The sequence below is a fragment of the Asterias rubens genome, chromosome 5, assembly GCF_902459465.1.
Source record: "Asterias rubens chromosome 5, eAstRub1.3, whole genome shotgun sequence".
In the NCBI taxonomy this organism is placed as follows: domain Eukaryota; kingdom Metazoa; phylum Echinodermata; class Asteroidea; order Forcipulatida; family Asteriidae; genus Asterias; species Asterias rubens.
In genome coordinates this window covers 10,499,770-10,524,039 of record NC_047066.1, presented here as the reverse complement: position 1 = coordinate 10,524,039, position 24,270 = coordinate 10,499,770, and the positions used below count along the sequence as shown (strand labels likewise).

At 38.2% G+C, this 24,270-nt stretch overlaps 1 protein-coding gene across 2 annotated transcripts; it reads left to right on the top strand.

Annotated features, from left to right (window-relative positions):
- The first annotated feature begins 33 nt into the window (after positions 1-33).
- LOC117289891 (putative transporter SVOPL) lies at positions 34-23,345 on the top strand. 2 transcript variants are annotated; one of them, XM_033771084.1, is made up of 16 exons: positions 34-277; positions 892-1,067; positions 7,924-8,158; positions 9,344-9,555; positions 11,198-11,296; positions 12,008-12,079; positions 13,197-13,388; positions 15,463-15,588; positions 16,095-16,232; positions 17,647-17,720; positions 19,265-19,472; positions 20,414-20,543; positions 21,002-21,113; positions 21,547-21,718; positions 22,660-22,773; positions 23,147-23,345. In XM_033771084.1, the coding sequence occupies exons 3-16, from the start codon at positions 8,089-8,091 to the stop codon at positions 23,153-23,155; spliced, it is 1,728 nt and encodes a 575-aa protein (XP_033626975.1). In that variant the 5' UTR covers positions 34-277; positions 892-1,067; positions 7,924-8,088; the 3' UTR covers positions 23,156-23,345. The 2 variants fall into 2 exon arrangements, with proteins under 2 accessions (XP_033626975.1, XP_033626976.1); XM_033771085.1 differs by lacking the exon at positions 34-277 and having other exon boundaries at positions 795-1,067.
- The last annotated feature ends 925 nt before the right edge of the window (positions 23,346-24,270 follow it).

The window sequence follows — 24,270 nt, the reverse complement described above, 5'->3', positions numbered from 1 at the left end:
AGGCGTCCAGTCTTCGCAATGGTTTTTTGAAAGAGTAAACTTAACTCTATCCTCTACTATCCCAGCGAACACACCAATGGAAATGTCAACAATATTATTTTACATTAGTGGTTTTGTGTACGTTCATGTTGGGCTGGTTTCGATTGCTGCATGCAGATGGATAAGCAACCGGTGATTTTGTGATGGGGGTCTTCAAAACTGGGACATTTGCTACGCTGTCTTGGCTATAAGACCGTGCCCAAAGTGGCGGCTACGGCTATCTGTGCAGGCACCAAAGGTATAGGCTACTTCTATATGCTTTTTTACATGAGACAATGCTGCCTCTTTCTCACAAACTACGTTACTTTAGAGAGAGCCAATTCCCACAATGTTTTATCAACAGCTCTCCATTGCCTGTTACCAAGTAAGCTTTTATGCTAACAATTATTTTGAATAATTACCAATAGTGTCCATCCAGTGCAATGGAATTAAACAAGAAAAGGAGTGTTTGTTTTGCTTTCGCTTGAATATTAATGCACTGAAATCCCACCATGATTTGAAGAAAGTTGCTGGTTGCTGAAAAGGTGACCCCAAAAAGGTTTAGCTTATTGAATGTTCAGTGGTTTAACTCGTTGAATATTCAGTTTATTTCAATTATCGTATGACCTGGTGGACTACACACAAACCTCAGGCTGTCGTATGCTGTTCAAACTTGCTGCCATATGTTTATGCGAAATGTATATCTGTTACAATCTACTATTAATAATTATTAATATGCAACTAGTGTTTCAATGCTGATGTATGCGGGCATTTTCCAATATCATTATCAAATGGTCTGCTATTGAAGTCGGTATACTGGTGGCGATATCGCATCTATATCACTTAAGTTATAAGGTATTTTTTTTTATATAGTTGTAGTATAAGGAATGAATGTTTGTATCCGATGGAAGACAATGTCCTGTTCTGAATGGTAGTCCACACGATGTCACGTCTGAGTCTAGCACCAATGGTGTTAGGTTGATGTACCGGCATATTATCGCTTAAAGGAAAACAGTCAACAAGGCCAGATGTATGATATCGCTGTTTAGGTAAGTCAATGGCGTGTGTGTGTGTTTTTTGTGTGTTATAATTTAATATAATATTTTACATTGTGTTGAAACAATTATTTGAGTCGCTTCTTTCGAAATGCCTTTTCTAATAATATGGCGAGTTTACAGGGGTATACATTTTTTGATCGTTTTTTTTTCTTCAGAAAATGCGGAACACATGTTTCGAAGGCACTGAACACTAATGGTAATTACTCAAAATATTTGTTGGACTAAAAGCTTACTTGGAAACAATGGAGAGCTGTTGGTAGTATAAAACATTGTGATAAATGGCTCCCTTTGAAGTAACGTAGTTTTCGACAAAGAAGTAATTTTCCACAAACATGATTTCGAGACTTCAGATTTAGAATTTGAGGTCTCGAAATCAAGCATCTGAAAGCACACAACTTCGTGTGACATTATATCTCACAACTTTGACGACCAATTGAGTTCAAATTTTCACAGGTTATTTATTTTGTGCATATGTTGAGACACACCAAGTGGGACAAGTGTGTCTTGAAGTGACATTTAATGAGTAGCGACGTGCCACGACTCGCATAATTATTATTATTTTTTTCAATCTTCAGACAAAAAGTACAACAAAAAGAGTGAACTGTCAAGGATATACAAAATCTTATTTTGAGGTCTCGAAATCAAATTCGTGGAAAATAACTTTCTCGAAATCTACGTTACTTCAGAGGGACCTGTTTCTCACAATGTTTTATACTATCAACAGCTCTCCATTGATCGTTAACAAGTAAGTTTTTATGCTAATATTTATTTTGAATTATTACCGATAGTGTCCACTGCCTCCAAAACATATTTGACAATACAAAACCGAACACTTGGGTAAACAAAAAAATGAGCAACTAAAAATAACGTATACAATTCTAACCCAGACTGATGATAAGCCGTCTGGATTTTATGAATTACACAAACACACATTTTAATTTTTGCCGAGATTACAGTAAACAGTTATGATAATTAGTACTTGTTTGAAAGATGGACGATTTTATGACCGTCACACCTTATTGATCGTCAAACTAACCAAAGTAACACAAAAATGGAAAACAATTCTCCTTAAAATTCTGCAACTCGGGGTGTTTTGACGGACATAATTTTTGACGACTCGGTAAATGACACACCTAAGTACATCACACAGACCATGGCTGACAGCGCACATTTGTTTAATTGTCCTCGTGTTACATAAATACCATGGAAGTATTTCTACCTCTACAGGGTGTTTAAAAAAAGTATACATCTAAAAAAAAATGTATCCCAAATTGATTTTTTTTCAAGTTTCCATAAAATCTGGCACTATGTATTGGTGAATCAAGGTCATAGTTTTGTAAATTTCTACCAAATCGATCCTCAACTGTTCCGCATAAGTGAGCATCAGTTAATTACTTTTGTCAGATTTTAATTGGCTTGCGCACAAAAGTGAAAGGATTTTACCAGAATCAAACACCGTAGTAGGGAAGGTGAGGCATGTGCGTTTTTGCTGACAAATTTGCTAAGAAATCGGATGAACCCTCAGTCCTCCATGAGTCTACCAAGTTTGGACGCAGACCAAATTGAAATCATCATGAGAAATGCAACATTTGATGTTTGCAGCAGATCGACCAGTTCTAGGTCGCACAGATCGTTTCTTTGTCAGATTCCGACTTGCCTTGTACTTCATAACATTTTTGTAAAGTGTTATTCGTCACTTCAGAAGGAGCTGTTTATCACAATGTTATATACTATCAACCTCTCCCCATTACTTGTAATCAAGAAAGGTTTTATGGTGGTAATTATTTTGAGTAATTACCAATAGTGTCCACTGCCTTTAAAACCCTTGCACTTTTGTGCGCAAGTCAATTAAAATTTTAGTAATTATTTAGTGCTCAGTCATGCGGAACAGTTGAGGATTGATTTGGTACAAATTAAAAGCAATATGACCTTGGTCCATCAATAATTAGTGCCAAATTGTTGTAAACTTATAATATTATTATAAAACTCCATTTGGGATACATTTTTCTAAATGTATACTTTTTTGCAACACCCTGTTTATACAATAGTCATCTGGTGTACACAAAACACATGTAAAGTTTTTAACGTAAAAACTACACATGTATGTGTGCTCTCCACCAATAGGAACAGCGAAACTGAATGCAGCCAGGAGTGCATTTTGGCGACCCCAACCCAAAATTGTTTCTGACGTCATAACCAATACGGTAACCGAGCTCACAACTCGGCTATCGTTCCGTCTGAACAGCAGAACCAACGACCAACAACCGAAACAGTTTTTGGTTGGGGTCGCCAAAACGCACTCCAGTCTCGCTGTTCCTATTGGTGAAGAGCACGTTACGTGTAGGTGTTTAAACAAGTATTGACAACTTACAACAAATTTTGATAGTTTTTTCAAAATTATTACCCTTTTAACTAGTTTTTTTATTTTTTATTCAAGAGTGGTGACTCAGTCTTCAACATGCGTTTAAAACCATGTGGCCTATAAAGGACCTCGCCATCGGCTAGGTCCTTTCGCACGGCCTCGACGGCCGGTTTTAAACGGCTGTTAGACCTTGCTGTCTACTCTGATATTTCCTTAATAAAAAAATACCCCAACCAGCTGTTTGAACTATCAAGAGTGATGGTCTAAACATGAATAGTTCACTACAAACCCTACCATTACGGTGTCAATTTTGATTATTTTTTTGGGTATCTATAAAAATAATGTGACAACAGTAATTTTTAGAAAATGTTAACACTTTTTTTGCAGTGTTCGTTTGCAACTTAACCAATATTTAATAAAGTATCATCAATCATCCTAATTGGGAGGTATCGAAATCAAATTCGTGGAAAGTTACTTCTTTCTCGAAAACTACCCTACTTCAGAGGGAGCCGTTTCTCACAATGTTTTATACCATCAACCTCTCTCCATTACTCATAATAAAGAAAGTTTTTATGCTAATAATTAGTTTGAGTTATTACCAACAGTGTCCACTGCCTTTAAGGGCACTGGACACCTTTGGTAATATTGTCAAAGACAGTGTTCTCACTTGTTGTATCTCAACATATGCATAAAATAACAAAAACCTGTGAAAATTTGGAAACAATTGGTCCTCTAAGTTGCGAGAAAAAAATGAGAAAAAACACCCTTGTTGCACACTAATGATTTGTGTTCTTTTAGATGCTTGAATCCGAGACCACAGCTATGTCTGAGGTCTCGAATTAAATTTCAAACGTTTTAGTGAGAAATTACTTCTTTCAAAAATGCATTACTTTCTCACAATGCTTTATATTATCAACAACTCTCCATTGCTCGTTACCAAGTAAGTTTTTATGCTAACAATTAGGTTGAGTAATTACCAAGGCTTTTAAAGGAAGTGGACACTATTGGATATAGTTACTCAAAATAATTATTGCCTTAAAACCTTGCTTGATTGTGAGTAATGGGGAGAGGTTGACAGTATAAAATATTGTGAGAAACATGTAGTTTTCTAGAAAGAAGTAATTTTCCACAAATATCATTTCGAGACTTCCGAAATCAAGCATCTATAAGCACACAACTTCGTGACAAGGGTGTTTTTTCTTTCATTATAATATCTCGCAACTTCGACGACCGATTGCAAGGTTTGTCATTTTATGCATATGTTGAGGTACACAAACTGTGAGGACTAGTCTTTGACAATTACCAATATTGCCAACTGCCTTTAAGCTGTTCAAAAGAATACATTATGATGCAAATAATTATTGCATGTACGTGAGTGCATTGTCGCAGAAGAATCGAGGTGAAATCTGGACTATTCCATTTCATTTGCTTGCCTCTTGAATAAAAAAGCCACATTTCACGAAGGCTGATTAAACTGCAAAAGCTACGTAAGAAATGAATTTATTAAACGCATCTTTGTCATTATTGATTTTGTTTTTGTTTTCACAATGAATTTTTTTGTTAATTTGGGTTCAGAGATGTTAAATTGGCATCAGAGATAAAGAATCTTAATGTTGGTCTTATCCTACACCGATGTGTGTTAGCATTGTACACTCTAAACTTTCCCGAGTCCTGTGAACAAAATCACAAGCATATTACTCTGGTCGGATTCGAACCCTAGTACTTTACAATGCATTAATTCTGTACAAAATATACATGCAAACTTGTCCACCTCACACTCTTAAAAAAAAAACATGTTTTAACTTATCAATAACGTGAATGACGCCCACGAGACACCAACCTTGTCCGACGTTACGCGACCCTTCACTTGGACGAATGTGCGGGAGCGATTATTTTGGACACGACGCTTCAATCTTGTCCCACGAATGTGCGGGAGCGATTATTTTGGACACGACGCTTCAATCTTGTCCCAAGCGTCCTATATAGGACTCGTACAATCGCGGCAATAAGTGTATGGCAAAATAAAGTTTATCATGTCTCCTGCTGACGATGACTAGAGCAAGCTTTTTAGTCGAAAGGTTGAGACCAACCCAAAAACTGGCTCCGCAGTAGTGCAGTTAATTACGATCCTGTAAGCTAAAGTAGCAGTCCCAGCCTATTTCTATACCATCTGCCCAGGTGATAGTTAAAAAGCAGGACAGTTCTTTTCAGAACTAAGAAGTCTCCTGAACCCCTGAACATCTACTCCGCGGTTGTAGAATAAAGAAAGACCGTTCTCTAAGAACAAACTCTACCTGGCAAGTAGATACACACATGGTGTTGCCGCAAACCAAGTAAATTTATATATTGATACCTCACCATGCAATGCCTCAAGACAAATCCTATATAAAGTATAGCCTTTGACTCATTTTCACCTTAATTTACAAGGATATATATTATGTGTGTATTACACAATAACGAATAGGTAACGTGTTTACTGGTTGACTAAAATGCAGCAATACACTTGTTTCCACTCAGGATACCGTTATTTGGGCGGCCTACAATATCATTCAGCAACGTTTAATGAAAGTAATCACCTAAAGCTATACTCAAATCAAGCAGCAATAAACATAGACTTCGGTTCAAATGGCCCCACTGTAAATATTTGAGGAATATACGGGTGCGATTTTTATAACAGCGTTTTGTAACGTAATAAACCATGTTGTATGGTATTCAAGTGATTGTGTTCTTGTGTATAATTATAATATAATGCTTCGATTCAGTTCTATTCAAACTAAATTTTATTTCATGAAAACAGTACAAACAATAAATAGTTAATAGCCGTACGTTTCGAGCTGCGCAAAATCTTTGTTAGTAGCAAAAAAAATGACACACTCCACATGAACATCACAGATGTAACATAGGGTGCGTTCGTTTAGCTTCCCTGGGTTGACCCCGGTGTGTGGATTTTTTTTTTCCAGGACGAACGTGTGCAGATAATTACCCACGTTCGCCCTGGAAAAAAAAAACGCCACACACCGGGGTAGACTCGGGGGAGCTAAACGAACGCACCCATTATGTAAAGTGACACAACATCATGAACACACGGTAACATAAGCAGTCAAGTGGAAATGCATGACTAGAGATACACTCTTAAAACTGATGGCAATACCGGGTTTTAGTTAGAAGCTTTCGATTGTATAAAGCATTTTGAGAAACATTTCACTTCGAAGTAATGTGGTTTTAGAAAAATATATTAGTGGTTGATATGTTCAGTTGAATCTGATAAGCGTTACTTGTACACATTGTCTAATAAAAACAAGCAATTTATATTATTCCATTTCATCATGCCTGCTGGTGAATATTGGCAACGCTAATTATTTATACATTATTGAGAATGGAAAATGAATTTCTCTCATAGTTTACCTTGAAATTCTAATAGTTGTTCCCTGACTCACAGACTGTATTCTTGGACACTCGTGTTTGGGAAAAATAGCGGCCATCTGATGAGGATCCTGACAGCTGTTGGAAAAAAAACTTGTTTGTGTCTGTTTTGTTTGTTTTATTGTTTTGTGGGATTTGAAGAATTGCATGGTAAGGTATCAATGTTTGCTTTTCGGTAACACCATGTGATTATGTGAATTATTTTGTTATTACTGGGAAGATTATATTTGATTGACACTAATTAAAGACAGTGGACACTATTGGTAATTGTCAAAGACCAGTCTTCTCACTTGGTGTATCTTAACATAAACCAACCTGTGAAAATTTGAGCTCAATCGGTCGTCGAAGTTGCGAGATAATAATGAAAGAAAAAACACCCTTGTCACACGAAGTTGTGTGCTTTCATACGCTTGATTTCGAGACCTCAAATTCTAAATTTGAGGTCTCGAAATCAAATTCGTTGAAAATTACTTCTTTCTCGAAAGCTACGTCACTTCAGAGGGAGCCGTTTCTCACAATGTTTTATACCATCAACCTCTCCCCATTACTCGTTATCAAGTAAGGTTTTATGCTATTAATTATTTTGAGTAATTACCAATAGCGTCAACTGTCTTTAACGCGGCAGTTGAGTTTATATCCCGGCAGATTTCCTACCTTCCGCCCAAGTAGTAAACAAGCTGGGCAGCTCTTTTTAGAAGTGATAAGTCTCGCAAATGTGAAAAATCTCGTCCGCGGCAGTAGTATAATATCGAAACAAGACAATTTCTCAATAAAACATAATCTATCACAGCAGATACACATGGTGTTACCGCAAACCAAATATAGCACTGCTATTCAGTATTTTTGAAGCTTTGCATGGTCCGGATAAATAGGAAGAAACTATAAATAAACAGTAGGCCTAAACTTGCGAGGTACAATGTAAATCTCTTTTGTGTGAGTGTAGGCTCAGGGAACAGCCAGTGTTACGACGTTTCGAACAGTATACAACTCGTATTCATCACTACTATTGATTATGGTTTATTATTTTATTTCATTGCATATGGTTTTTCCACTCATTTCTAGATGGCCCACTTCGGAACGCTAAAGACAAAAAGCACCGTAGTAATTTTTTTGGAACGCCACCAATAAAAGAGCTTTTGGGAAATTTTGAGAGAATAAACTCTCCACTGATTCTGTGCTGAGTCGATTCAGCAAACATTTGTTTGGAATCATATAGAGGGATCGACTATGGCCAGTGAATCTACGGGGACGGGGACAGAGACGAGGTTGAGAAAAGACGAGACACATCCACTTAAAGGTGACCGGCATTTTACTTTTATTTTTAATTTGTTATAAATATATATTAATGTCTAATTTTGAAGTAACTTCGTTGGGCATAAACAAGTGTCAAATCGAAAATGAGTTGCTTATTTATTTATTTATTTATTTATGTTTTGAAGTTTCAGGTATTTCTTTATTTATAAATTTATTTATTTGTCAATTGTGTATCATGGGAAAACTCTGTCAGTGGCTCACGCCTTTTCACAGGTACCAGTGTTATTTTACAGACAATCATTAGAATAGAACAATAAAAAGTTTATGAGACATTACAAATAATACAGAGAATATTAATAGAAAATTCAATAGTCATTGAGGCAACTTTCATTTTGATTAAAATATAACCCAAGTGACGTCAACCGAGCCACACATTTTGGGCCAGCCCGAAAAGACAAAAATAGAGACAACATTTTTGGTTGAGGATCCTGTACACGTTTGGTTTATCACTTGCTGAACCTAACATATGCATAAAACTACAAATCTGTGATTTTGTCATCGAAGTTGCAAGAAAATAACGAAAGAAAATAATTCCCCTTCGTACAAATTTGTGTGAGATGCATGCCTGAGAAATGCTTCAGGCCTGACTTTTTTTTTAGATTCAAATATTATTTTACTGAGTGAGAAATTACCTCTTTCTCAAAAACCACGTTACTTCAGATGGAGTCGTTTCTCACAATGGTTATACTATCAACAGCTCCCCAAGTCATTTTTATGCTTATACATATTTTGACTAATTACCAAACGTGTCCAGAGTGAACAACAGACGGTTGAAAACAATATACCGCTCATTAAAAAGCTAAGTGATTAACCTACACCGTGGCAGAGGGCAGTCTGGCAGAGGGTGTTCCCCAACTTTTCCCCCCATACTTTAAAATCTTCACCTCTTGTATCAGAATGCAAACCCGAAAATCCTTTAAAGAATTCCTAAGATTCCCAGACCACAATGAAGCCACAGTAGGAGGTGGGTACAACATGCCACATACCTTGCAGAACCCTGCGAACATTGGCAAAACCTTCCACTATATACTTTATCCGCCTCAAAAACAACAGACTGCATTACGTTTTAATTATCATGCATGAAAACTATAGAAGGTTTAATACATCAATGGTGTGCTCAATTTCGCTTTCACTACTAATAATAAATAAAAATGCATATCACCTCCAGAAATCAGCGGGACAAAAGCAGATGGCTCGCCCGTTGATGCAGAGCAACCCACGGGTGTACTTGATTACGGGACACGCTCAGTGCCCGAGACCGAGCCTGGCGGAGTGGACCCATCGGATGATAACGATGACTATACAGTGAATGATGCCATTGATACCATTGGTGTTGGGTTCCTACAGATCGCTATTCTACTCACATCTTTTCTTGCTATGGTGAGTCATTTATAAATGTATTAAATATTATGAACCACAAGAGAAACTGAAAGGTTAACATTTTTAATGAGTTAGGGTTTAACTTGGACACAAAGGGCTAGATGGCTCGTTTGGCGGAGCGCTGGTACGTTTCATCCGCAGGTCGTTGGTTCGAGTCCTATTCTTCAATCCCAAGTCATTATAATGTACAGTAGAATGTGTTTTATTATTATGATACATCAAAAGGAAGAAAACGAAATAAAACACGGTGGCAAAGTTTCCGTATCCTGCCACCACTTGTTCTTTTGTTATGAAATAAAATAATGTATAGTTTACTCGAGTGAGATATTTGTTTTTGTAAATATTAGTGAGAAAGTGGTGACCGGATACGAAAACGTTTTCCCACACGGTTGTCGATAATGGATATCATGTTAATTTTCTCTCTGCTGACGGAGGCTTTCGCTGCTAAACAATGTGGCTCACTTGGTACACAAGTCACTTGCAGGCCTCCCCGAAATATCTTACACACAGTTCATTTCGTATACAAAATTATACCCAAGTCATTTTATACGAGCTTCACATGGTACCTCTGGTAAAAACCAATACTAATTGCTTTGCTATAATGTCCGTATCCGACGGTCACTTTTTTATTCACATATTTATAATACAATTGTATAAAACATACAATGCATTTACCACTTTTATGGTCGAGTAATCAAGAACATTTTATGTCCTCACCACTTTGCTCTTGTTGGTTCTAGCCACCAATTATTTCTCAAATAGAAACTTTGATTGGCTACAATTGTCCCTCTTTTTTCTGGATCCTTCCCTTAATCCCTCCCCCCTCTTTTTCTTTCTATAAATGGATACGTATTTTTGTGGTTTTTTTCTATAAATGGATATGTATTTGTTTGTACTTGTTTTATGCCTCTGAAGAAGGTCCGGTTTGAATCGAAAGCTGTAGGCCATCTGCCCTACTCATTTTATATACTCGAATAAGACATTGCATGCTCTTGGTAACAATGAGTGAAACTGCGGCACTTTTGCCTATAATGAATACGGCCCACGAACTTTGGCAGTTCGATTATCTATTCGATCGGCTATTTGATCCCCACTCTTGTCTTTTTGTGTGCTCTTTTTGATGTCCAAACGTTCTTTAAAACCCCAAACAAAATGTTTACTTACAGACTTTTCCCCTCTAGTACAAAATTACTCCGATCGTTCTCTAAAGAATTCCTAAGATTGTCAGAACACACTAAAGACCCAATGGGAGGGGCACACCTTGCTACATAGTCGAAATACCACTAATGGTTGATGGATTTGGGTACAAAACATAACGTCCACATATTTACATTACTTATACCGTTTGAAGATAATGATAGTAGAGTTGCTGATGTTGTGTACCTGTAGTTTTGGTTAAGAAAATACGTTTTATAAAACGTATTTTCTGAAATAATTTTATCTTCCAATTATTTTTCGTGACTTGTTTTACTCATTTCTCACAAAACTACATCACCTCAGCACATTATCTTCAAACTGTGTGAATTTAATGTAAGGCTGTGGACATTCTGTTTTGTGTCCTACAACAAATACCCCCAAATCCTTTAAAACCATGATGGTGTGAAATATTCATTTGATTTCATTTGATTTTGTTGATTTATAGATTGCCGTCTTTGCACAGACTTTACTCTCAACTACAATTAATGAGATCTTGCGATGTACATTCAAATTAACAGATGAACAAGCCGCCTTAATCTCAACGGTAAGATATTATAATGACTATGATCAGTTCCATTGTTTTAAACCATGTATTAAAGGCAGTGGACACTATTGGTAGTTGTCAAAGACTGGCCTTCACAGTTGATGTATCTCAACATATGCATAAAATAACAAACCTGTGAAAATTTGCGCTCAATCGGTCATCGAAGTTGCGAGATAATAATGAAAGGAAATAACACCCTTGTTACACGAAGTTGTGTGCTTTCAGATGATTGATTTCGAAAACTACTTCTTTCTCGAAAACTATGGCATTTCAGAGGGAGCCGTTTCTCACAATGTTTTATACCATCAACCTCTCCCCATTACTCGTCACCAAGAAAGGTTTGATGCCAATAATTTTTTTGAGTAGTTACCAATAGTGTCCACTGCCTTTAAAGGTTCATGATCATGCCCTCAGATCCAAGCACACACGTATACTGGGCCTACCAGGCCACATATGCCCCACATCTAGCCGCTTTATTTTGAGTCAATTCCTTCTCTGTTGCAGGGTCACGTATTGTGGAATCCTTTTCCCACCACCAGTGGAGCACCTCTCGCAACAAGCCATTAAACAGCCATCTTTTTGCACAAATGTATTTTTATTTATTTTTTCGGTTTCGTATATCAAAAGGTCTACTACTAAAATTAGTTGTTTTTAAATCTGTGAATAAACGCTTTTTTTTTATATTGTGTATGTATGTATGATCGTTGATAGATGCTGTTCGTAGGGGAGCTTCTTGGGGCGTATCCCATCAGTAAACTGGTCGATGTCTATGGAAGAAGACCGGTAAGTCTAAGAACATACATTTACAGCAAAGACTATTTACATTGCGTTGAAAGGAACACGTTGCCTAGGACCGATCGAGTTGGTCTTTGAAAAGCGTTTATAATCGTTTGTTAATGCATATGGTTGGATTGGAAAGATATTTTAAAAGTAGAATACAATGATTCACACAAACATGCCTCGAATTTGCATGGTTTTCCTTTTTCTCGTCGACTAACACGGTCGGCCATATGGCCGACCGTGTTAGTTAGTTAGTTGTCCGAGGCAAATTTGTGTGGATCATTGTATTCTACTTTTAAAACATATGTCCAACCATGTGCATTTTATAACAAACGGTTACATACGCTTTATATAGACCAACTCGTCCGATCCAAGGCAACGTGTTCCTTTAAAGTACTAACGTTAGGCTAGGTTTTCTGTGCTGTTTTAGGTGTGATTTTTCAGGGACAAGGCAGAGGATTGAAAAAGGCTGAAATCAAACACTCTTCTCGGAGCCAACATATCTTCGAAAAGGAGACTTTCACATAATACTCTTACCAGCAACAATTACGTGATAGAGAGTTTGACCTCACCATGTAAACGCCGAATTACATGTAACTACAAACAGATACCGTAACCATGAGTTCAATGTCCTGTGTATGTTAATGCAGTGTCCAAAGCAAGCGGCTACGGCTACGACTACGGCTACGGCTACGGCTATACCATTTGGTAGCAGCGACAATAAGAAGGGACAGAACAATATTATACCCGCACTCACCGGCCACACAAGCTTGTATACGGCTGCAACCCTGGGGAAAATAAATTAAAAGAAAAAGCTTCTTCACATTTTGTATTGTGCCTATCAGGAAAATAATGATAAGCTATATTATACTGTAACAAAATGAGTGTATAGCCTAAATAACGTTGTTCTGGTTCAGCAAAGATTACTGAAAGAAAAAGCATCCTTGTTGCACAAAATGTGGGAAATTACCTCTGTCTTGAAAATTAATTTACTTCAGAGGGAGTAATTTTTTCACAATGTTTATATATCAACAACTCTCAATTGCTCGTTACCAAGTAATTTAACTCAATTTAAAAAAATATTTGAGTAATTACCATAGTGCCTTTCTTTCAATCACAGGGATTGATCATCATTACCACATTAATGTTCATCTACTCGGCCCTTATATCAGTCGCCCCCAACTACACCTGGGTGTTAATCCTGAGGCTTATTGCCGGGGTGTGTGTGGTGGGTGTCCAGTCTTCATTCATACTCTACCTCGGTGAGATCACACCGTCTAGCTTCAGAGCTCTGTTTGTGCTTGGCCAAGTGGTAAGTATGGTGGCTTTAAAGGGACATCACAAATATATTTTGACGCCAATATTGGCGCCAATTTTTACGAGTTGCCCCGAGTCACAAACCCAGCGTGAATATGTATGGTTTTTTTTCCAGCAATGGTCTGTTGCGCACAGCCCACCGTGCACACTTTTCAACGTCAGATCAGAGATCGGCGCGTCTATAGGTGCCAGGTTGTGTGCGCGACAACGGGCAACCAAGTTACTGTTTAAAAAAAAAATCACGCCTGAGTGGGTTCATGATGGCCCAAGTCGTGAATACTGGCAGCGAAATTGGCGTCAATATATTTGCGATGTCCCTTTTAAAGCAACCATGGGTAAGACTTCTCGACCTCTAACATTGACATCAATTAATGGGGAATATATTTTTGCAATTCTAATTTCAGAAACAAATTTATTTTCATACTTATGGGGCTGTTTTGATAAGCGGAAGCTTGAAAAAAAAACAGCCAAATATATAAGTTAACAAACAACCAGAAATGCAAACAAAAGGAGACAAACTTAAACACATAATATGGTTTAGAGGAAATACAATGAATTCGAAAAGATGGCAGAACAGTTCAAGCAGAAGCGATACAAATTAATAAGTATGTTACTGGTATGTGAAACATAATGGGTGACTTTGGAACGCTAGTGGTAAAATGATATTATTTACGATAGTTCTGAGCAAACGTTTTTTATCACTTACTTGGTAAGACGTACAGCAGCCTTTGAAAGTATAAAGCAATTTTAAGAACAACTTCATTTCATGGTAATGTTGTTATGGAAAAAGGTATAAGTTTTTCTCTCAATTTTAATATAAAAAGCGTTGCTAAAAAGTATGGTCTCATAAATTGTGTACTCTTCAAAATACAGATTATTCTTCCAAATTTGATATTGATAAACGATACTGTCAACAACTTGTCTAATCCAATTATGGAATATTGCTGACTCATTGACATAACCGTTATGGATCTTCGGCGATATCTCAAAAACGATATAAGCCTTTTTGAGGTATGGCGGACGTGATTGGAGTGTTATGTTTGGGTGTATACACACAAATTTAACCAAACCTTATAGCGTTGTAGCATTGTGTCCGCCATGTCTCAAAAAGGCTGATACCAACCTTTGAAATGAAACGTTCACCCGTTAGTTTGATTGTATAATATGAGGATATTTACATTTATTTAGGATTTAAAACAATCGAACGGTTTCGAAAAATCAAATGTATGCGCCCCCTTCAAACACAGTTCTGCTTGATACCAAAGAGAGGCTACCAGCAAAAATACAATGTCACAACACGTGCCTAAGGTAACGGGTATGCTGTAATTTGTTTTAAGCAGGGATGAAAAAACTCTCGGGCCTTCTTCCTGATTTTAGCATAAAACTATTTTTTTGCCCTACATAAAATAAAACCATTATTTGCAGGTACCGAATGTCAAGGATGCTTAAGTTTTATTATTATCTAATGTATGCCTTGGTCCCATCTGGGCCAAATTTCATGGCTCTGCTTACCGCCGAATTCTGCGCTTACGATCACGATTCCCCGCTTACGTGCAAGCGCCGAATGTCTGCGCTAGCCTTGTAAGCCAAGAATGCCTAGTAATGGGGAGTACGCACGCGCAGAAGCAAAAATTCGCCGCTAACCCGTGAAATATACGCTTGCCGTAAGCACAGAATTCCCTGCTTCCGTAAGTGCCGATTCTGTGCTTACCGTAAGCAGAGCCATGAAATTGGGCCCGGCAGTGATATGTCAAAAGACCTTACCATTTGCGGGGAAGGGTGATAATTTATTGTATTAGAGTTGTATGTGCATTTCTCACTCGCAGATGTGATTTCTCACTCAAAATAAATATTAAAGACTTCTGGCCTGAAGCCTTTTATAAGGCTGAAATCACATTATTTTGTGAACAGGGTGTTTTTCTTTCAACTGCAACTGAGTCAACATTTTCACAGGCCTTAGAATCAAATGTAGAAATGTAGAGGTTTATCATAATGTTTCAAATTCTACCAATTCTATTTCATTTGTCTTTAACAATAATTATATTCTCTCACTCGCCTTTCCTCGGCAGCTTTTCTTCGGTATCGGCAGTGTTTACTTGGCTACGTTGGGTTACCTGGTTCTCCCGTACTATGGTTGGAGGATTCAGTGTATATGTACAGCGCTGCCGATCATACCAGTTATTTCTGTGGTCTGGGTACGTTTAACACCATTCACATACCCACAACCCACCCCACCCCAGACTGGGTGTGGTCAAGGGGGACACACCCTTGACCAAGAGATTTTCTTTTACAAATATTGTCATTATTAGTTTTATTTTAACGGGTCTTGTTACCTTTGAAAGTCATCGATGTTGGTGTTGCCATGACATGAGTCCCTACTCACTGAAGATATTTGTAAAAATTATTTACCTGTAGAAGTTTCAATTTCATTTGTCGTCATTTTGTTTAAGGGGGGGTCACAAAGGCATTGTTTTCAGGAGAGTTGCGTGAATCTATTGTTCATGCTAAAATAATTTCCGTCTCACTGAAACAACAATGTTTTTCAAGAAACTGTTTTACTCATTTCTCAAAACCTAGAGCACCTCATCAGCAAGTAATATTGGAAGGGAAGCTTTTTACCATAAACTTCTTTAAACCGTGTAAATTTAACGTTAATCCGTGAACATCCTTTGAAAATGTCAAACCAACTTACTTCAATTAGACGTTTCCGGAGTCACCGCGATACTTCGCCTTGACGGGCAGTATAAGGACGGCTGTAGACACGATTAAGAAGATTGCAGAAAGAAACCAAGTGAAGCTTCCGGAGGGAAAGCTCATCCAGGCTACCCGCAATGATAAGGTGAGTGCATGGGTAGGGTGTGAGGATCAGTCGCTTAAAGACACTGGACACTATTGGTTATTGTCAAAGACCAGTCTTCTCATTTGGTGTATCTCAAAAAATGCATAAAATAAAAAAACTGTGAAAATTGAGCTCGATTGGTCGTCGGAGTTGCGAGATAACAATGAAAGAAAAAACCCTTGTCACACGTAGTTGTGTGCTTTCAGATGCTTGATTTCGAGATCTCAAGTTATAAATCTGAGGTCTCGAAATCAAATTCGTGGAAAATTACTTCTTTCTCGAAAACTAAATTACTTAAGAGGGAGCCGTTTCTCACAATGTTTTAGACTATCGAGCTCTTTCCATTACTCGTTACCAAGTGAGGTTTTGTGCTAATAATTATTTTGAGTAATTACCAATAGTGTACACTGCCTTTAAACCATACAGTTGTATACATGGAAACTTGAGCGGGCTCTACACCGTATGTATAATTTGATAATTAATTAAGCAGCTTGGGTCGTTTCATCCCCAGAGAGTTTAGAAATTTAGAGGAATGCTCTGAAAATTATGCCTGATGAACGTCACATAATGATGTCGTAAAGTGCCTTGAGCTAATAATAATAACAAAATAAATCTTATTTATTTAGCTCTTTTTACAAATCGATACAAAGCTCTTAAGAAATACAAAAGCAACCAAACAGGAAAAGAGTATAGACGATGTGACCTCTGACGTCACACGAAAACCATAACATGATTTGCGCGCATACCGCCGGGCAAAACCTTTGTGTTTTGGCAGCCAGCTAATAGAAAGTTTATGCAACCTTACCATGACTACGTGTCTTTTTGCCCGGCGAAACATGACGTATACAGTGTTTTTTTCAATAGGGGGCGGTTTGAATGTAAACATAGGTCACATCGTCTATACAAACTACATGTTTTACAAATAATAACAATGCAATACTAGGCTGTGCGCTAACGGACAATCCCAGTGGTCTAGTTATTAAGACACTGCTACGGCAAAGGTCTTGGGCTCGAATCCCACCCGTGTAATAATAATGCATGTGAAATTTCTTTTATGGCACTCGGGTAAGTACTGAGTAATATACAGTGTAAGGTTAAAACAAAAACAAAATAATAATTTCTGGCTATTTAGCTATAGTAATTTGAAGCCCCCCCCCCCCCCCCCGCGGCGACGCCGAAGGGCATAGTGTTAACTCGAAAACGACTTGGCGTATCAACTCCAAACTTGGTTTGTGGATTAGTCATAGAATCCCCCAGAAGCCTTTTATTTTATGACCCAAAGACGGGTAAATATTAAGGTCATTATGGCTAAGAGAATAAATCGAAAAGGACTTGGTGCAGCAACTCCAACCTCAGCGGGACATTTGTGTTGTCAACTCACCATTCTTGTTTTGTTTTTTTTGTGTGTTTACAGGAGCAGCCAAGTTCAGTCGTTCAACTTTTGAGTCCAGCTTTGCGTCGTAAAACAATAATGCTTTGGGTTATATGGTAAGACACTTATTGTTGACACAATGATTATTCAATGTGTTTCTTCTCACATCATTTTAGATATAATCATGTATTTTTCTGTCAAAGTTGATCTAGAAGATTTAAAAGGACACCAGAATTCAGAGTTTCCACTAGGATAAACGGTTACAATTTCCAAAGTCCAAAGTTCAAATTCAAAGAATGTTTTCTTCATGCAATTCAAATACATGAGTCCCTCTCCCACGTGTACTTACACAAAAAAATGGGTGAAAAAATTGAGTATTTAAACAACCCTGAATGCACAAAGTGTTCCCCTGAATACTTTGTCTCCACACTGAAGATTGTGTGGAGATTTCGTCTGATCTACCTCCATGATAGCACCCTCTTTTGACTCGACTAACTCCAGCCTTTGTCAAGTTGCTGTATGGGAGACACAGTCACACAACTGGGGATAAAATCCTATAATTATATGAGACATAGTGCAAAATGCAAGAGCCTCTATGAACAACACTTAACATAAGACAATTACATACAAGTATATAAAGCCTTGAAAAATAAATGGACGACGTGCTGGAGGCAGGGTGCCCGCAAAAGTCTCACAGGGCTGTCTTTCACATCCGAGGATGCTTAAAGACACTTGATACTTTTGGTAATTGCTCAAAATCATTTTTACTGAGAACGAGCAATGGAGAGATGTTAGTATAAGACATTGTGGGAAACGGCTCCCTCTGAAGTAATGTCGTTCTCGAGAAAGAAGTTATTTCTCATTAAAATGTTTTAATTTGATTTCGAGACCTCAGAATTTGATTTTGTGGTCTCCCATCTAGGCATCTGAAAGCACTTCGTGTGACAAGGGTTTTTCTTCTTCCATTATTATCTCGCAACTTCGACGACCAATTGAGTTCAACCAACTGGTCAGTGGAAATTACCAAAGGTGTCCCGTGTCTTTAACCCGTTTTGATCAAGAGTCGCGTGCTTGAATTCACAAATCACAAAAGATCCACCTTAAGTCGAGTTGTCAATATCACCATGTGATTGGTAACGTGACAATTCAGGATGATTCACTGCCTATAGCTCTTCGAGAAATCTTTCTATAGTCATCTTGACTCCAGAAAAGATTTACTGATCTGACTACGCTGGCATGTACAAAGATGTGGCGTTCACCATCTTGACTCTACTGGATCAACTATACCAAATAAAAATAGAATATTTTTTTAATCTAATTTGAATATTGATACTGACATAAACGATTTCATTTTTAAATCTTTCCCTTGTCATCTTGACCCCACAACAGATTGACCTCACTAAGCTGGCATGAACATGTGTGGCTTTCAACCAAATCGATTCTGATTCAGTTCTATATAAAAAAAATTGAAAAAAAGTAGAATTCTTGCAGAATTTGAATAATGATACAGGCACAAATATATTTCATTTTCTCGACAGGTTCTTTGTGTAGGCTATTGTTGTTATCTGTGCAAGTAGAATTCTTGTAGAATTTGAATAATGATATACAGAAATATGTTTCATTTCTCTCGACCGTCAAAGTGTACCTTCTTTCTCTACAGGTTCTGTGTGTATTTTTGTTATCTTGGGATCGCTCTATCAAGCGGTCGACTGATCCGTATCACCTCGCCCCTCCCACCCACAGCCAATGACACCACCACGCTGGACTCCACTACTAATAGCAATGTCACACTGATCGTTCGCAAACAGATCGTTCCCAAGCATTCCACATCAAGCAAGGTGCAAGATATTGAACTACCTGACAGTGCGGTAAGCTCGTTTAATACTGTCACCTTTAAAGGCACTGGACACTATTGTTAATTGCTCAAAATAATTGTAAGCATAAAAACATACTTGGAAACGAGCAATGGTACGGAGCTCTAGGAGTGCCATCCCACATATTGACAGTAAAAAGAAAGGGAGAAAAAAGGTGAGAATCGGCTCCCTCAGAAGTAACGTTTTTTTTTTTTTAACAGGCATTTTAATTTCTCACTCAAATAATAAAATATTTCTGCCGAAGTATTTATTAATTATGCATCCATCCGATGTGAAAGCACATCTGATGAATAATGCAAAAAGAGTGTTTTTTCTTTCTTTATTCTTTTGCAACTTAGATGACCAATTGAGCCCAAATTTTCACAGATTTGTTATTTTATGCATGTCTTGGGATATCTTGGGTTGCCTTTGACATCTCAGTGCCTTTAAGGCGATGGTACACTTTAAAAAAAAACTCCCTGATCAGAATTGGCCTATGTCAATGTGTCCTGGAATTCGAGTCAAAATCCCGGCTTTAAACCAAATTTCTGGTCACAATGACACGGATTCAGGGTCACATTGACACGGATTCCGGGTCAAACTGACACAGAAATTGGTCTGGCCCCCTGGGACTCAATTCTGACGCGGGAGTTTTTAGAGTTTGGTTAGAAACGTCGGCTTCTCAGCCATGATGTGCAACATTAAATTCTCTGAGAAGTGTTGGCCCTGAAAAGTTGTCTCTAAGTTTCGAACAGTATAATTCTGCTAGTCTTCTTATCCTGAAGACGAGCAGAGTATATACTGATCTAAACTTCGAGACCACACCAGCTCTTTTTCAAACTAGATAACAATTTTGCTGACCAAATTGATTTATCACTAAACTATGTTTGAAAAATGTCAACACACTGAGTCAATGGACTTACCATGATTATTGTTATGATATTTATTTTCAATAGTTGGATCCCCATCCACGGATGACGTCTCCATTCTGTAAGGAAGAAGACAAGGAACCAGTCGAGTGTGAAGTGGTGGTATCCAACGCTGAATACGTAGAGGCTGTCATTGCATCCGTGGGCGATTTCTTTGGTAGGCTCGTCACTTGAATTGCACATAGATCAAGGCCCAATTTCATAGAGCTGCTAAGCACAAAAATTTGCTGAGCATGAAATTTCTTCCTTGATAAAAACAGGATTCCCAACCAAATTTCCACGTGATTTTCATGATAAGCAAACAACAGCTGAATACCAGTAACAAGCAATATACAACAAATGGAAATTTTGTTGGTATCCTATTTTTATCAAGGAAGAAATTTCATGCTAAGCAAATTTGTGTGCTTAGCAGCTCTATGAAATTGAGCCTTATCGCAAATACTCGCACGCGTTTGGCATGGAATGAGGTGCATGCTGGTCTAGCTAGCGATCAAGTTTGATCAACGAGTCAGTTAACACCATTGTTTTTTTTTTCACCGAGTCAGCTAAAACACGAATGTTTTTTTTTTTTTCAACGAGTCAGTTATTACTATTGTTCTTTCATTTTGTTCAAAGCTGCCCCAGCGATTGTCGCACTTGTGTATGTCTTTGGCCGGAAGGGAGGAATGAGCATATCTCTACTTTTGGGAGCCTCGTTCATCCTGTGTATCATCGTATCACTGGGAGAGTAAGTTAATTACCATTATAAACAATAGAGGTCCAAGAACCGACCCCTGTGGAACCTTTTTGTATGTTTAAAGGGGGTCTAAAACTGGTGTTTCTACACTTGTTTTTCTTTATGGTGTGTGTAACTGGGCGAACAGTATCTGCATTGTGGAAACTTGGCAGTTTTTCTATGTTTAGGAAAGGCTAAAATGCAACTCATTTGCGATCTGCATTATTACAATTAATTACAATATCCCTAGACTTTCACTTATGCACAAAAATTTTCTCTCTCAACCAAAAGAAGAATTCACTTCAATCGAACCCTCAATTAACCTCAATTACATCAGGATATTTCGGCGTCAACTCAAGTGGACGCACACAAAAATGGTGTCCGCAATTTTTATAAAATTCAAATCCTAAAACCCTTTTTTTTCTCTCTCTCTCAATTTTGAAAGGATTCCACCGATTGCCTTTATCTTCGTTACCCGTGCCCTGACACTCGGGACGTATGGAGGGTTGTTCCTGTACACGTTAGAAGCTTACCCAACATCGACGAGATCCATGGCTTTGGCTACGGGATTATTCTTTGCGAAGATCGGGGGAGCTCTTACGCCATTCATTGCCGAAGTGAGTAACAAAGGTCGTGCTCTCTAAATGCAAAAGAGTGAAGAAGCACTCTTTGAAGAGCCATGGCATCAGGGACAACTCTTTTCCGAATAGTCTTCCACTCTTTTGGGTTGAAGTTTGCATTTTGGAGTGATTTTTCGCTCTGTCCTTGAGTGAAAGAGTGAAATGACCACCACTCTTTTTTAAAGAGCCATATGAGGGACAACTCGAAATGTAAAGAGTGGTGTTTTTTACTTATTGGAGAGTGGGTCAGGAGTCCGCATTGTCGACCCATCCAGAAACATTGGTCATCGGTTGAGCGTTTTCGCGTGATCGGTTGGGCGCGGTGGCGATGCTGTATACGGACAAAACGGTAACTGACTTGTTGACACTGTTGGGATTTGGTTGGGATCGCCAAAACGCACTCCAGAACTGATCCGGATCCCGATACTCATAGGGCCTGACTCCTTTTAGGGTCAGATGACCAGTAGTCTGTGTAAAAATTACCCCGAAATTATGTCAAACTGACGCAGGAAATATGATTCGAAATTCAACTCATTATAGCCCCTTAAAGGTATAGATTTGGTAGGATCAAACGCTGTTTAATTTGAGTCTAAAAACGTTAACTGAGGATGAAGTTCATATCTTGCAACCATTTGTGAAATAGTTTCCTCAGGAAAAATTTACCTGAAAACTACAAATATTAACGTAACAGCTGATTTCGGTTGTTTCATTATTCTCCCGCAACTTCGATTGCCAATTATTGAGTTCAAAATTTGCACAGATTTGTTATGCTATGCATAATTGGGATACAGCACTTAGTTATAATTACCAAAGGTGTCCAGTTCCCTCCTTTGAGACTTTAAAATAAAAGTACACAGTTTGAACTTTTAGTTGTGGTTATTCACACCAGGTTGATGTCTTGTCAATGTTACATTTTGTTGTTGTCCTGTCATTTCCAGAGTTTTATTAAGCAGTCACCAGTTGATGCCCTCCTCATTTATTTCTTCGTCTGCTTTACTGGATCCATTATGGTTTGCTTACTCCCCATGGAAACCATAGGGATGGATTTAAAGGTAAGTAGCATCCGTTGCAGACAGACGAGCCAGAGGCGCGCCGAACCAAATAGATTAGGAGTGACTCGATAGGTCGACACATATCAATTTTGGTTTCAGACAGGCAAACTTAACATAACATTTACATTGGGTCGGCTCATGACAGGATTGACGTCGGAAACCATTGCACTCTACAGTTTTGCACTTAATCTTGTCAATCATTGTGATTTGTTAAGTATGACAAAATGTTATTAACACTTTTGCAATTGACGTGCTGAATTGACTCAATAAGTCGCTTTGATCGTCTCGACATTCTGAGACGGTGGCCTTGTGTGTAATGATTTCTTCCTCTGACATTTAACCTTTGACATTTAACCTTTGACCTTATTTACAGGATTCTTGATGACGATTCGGCAAGGGGTGATCACGGCGCTTGGGTTTCTTACGCATTAAAATTAAAAAATAAATTAAAAATTAAATTGAAATCTGGATATTGAGCTTAGTAGAACAAAACAAACTAGAAAACAGAAATAGAAAACTAAAGGATGAATCAACAAAATTTTCTTAATTAGTTGAGCCAAAAGGGTTAAGAACAAATGTATAAGATGCAAGCTCATAATGTGTTTAATTGGGGTATCTATTTGTTTCCATTCATAATATACCTTTTTCATAATGAGCAATGGAGAGCTGTTGATAGTATACAAATATTGACTGCTTCGAGTGCTATGGTTAAAACTATGACTCCCGAGGTTATCCCCGGAGCGTTCTATTTTCCCGAGGCGAAGCCGAGGGGAAATAGAACGCTCCGGGGATCACCAAGGGAGTCATAGTTTTTAACCATTGCACGAGTAAAAGCAGTCAATATTTGTTTTATAACACCCCAAACATTTCTAAATACTGTACTAGTATTATTAAGTTACAGACCTGAATGCTACAATCCACGGACGACGCGAATACAGATTGCAAACACTTTTACTTACTGTGTTGCATGTAGTGTCGTGCAATCCGAAATGGTTACAGACTATTAATTTATCATCCTCGTACACGCAACGGACGTCTGGGTACTGCAAGCCGTGCGCTAGTCTGTCGGACTAGCGCACGGCGCCGTGTGCTAGTCTTCGGACTAGCGCATGGCAAACCGACGCACTATCACACGGCCGTCGTCTAGCGAAACTAAGACATGTCATGTGACGCGCTCTAAACCAATGAGCAGGCAGAATACTTGCAAGGGGTGTTATAATATAAAACATTGTGATAAACGGCTCTTTCTCTCTCTCTCTCTCTCTCTCTCTCTCTCTCTCTCTCTCTCTCTCTCTCTCTCTCTCTCTCTCTCTCTCTCTCTCTCTCTCTCTCTCCTCTCTCTCTCATCTCTCTCTCTCTCTCTCTCTCTCTCTCTCCTCTCTCTCTCTCTCTCTCTCTCTCTCTCTCTCTCTCTCTCTCTCTCTCTCTCTCTCTCTCTCTCTCTCTCTCTCTCTCTCTCTCTCTCTCTCTCTCTCTCTCTCTCTCTCTCTCTCTCTC

Coding starts and splice junctions, on each gene's coding strand:
- LOC117289891 (XM_033771084.1), top strand. CDS start 8,089: ATGGCCAGTGAATCTACGGGGACGGGGACAGAGACGAGGTTGAGAAAA. Junction 11,297..12,007: donor AAGCCGCCTTAATCTCAACG/GTAAGATATTAT, acceptor GATCGTTGATAG/ATGCTGTTCGTAGGGGAGCT. Junction 13,389..15,462: donor TGTTTGTGCTTGGCCAAGTG/GTAAGTATGGTG, acceptor TTTCCTCGGCAG/CTTTTCTTCGGTATCGGCAG.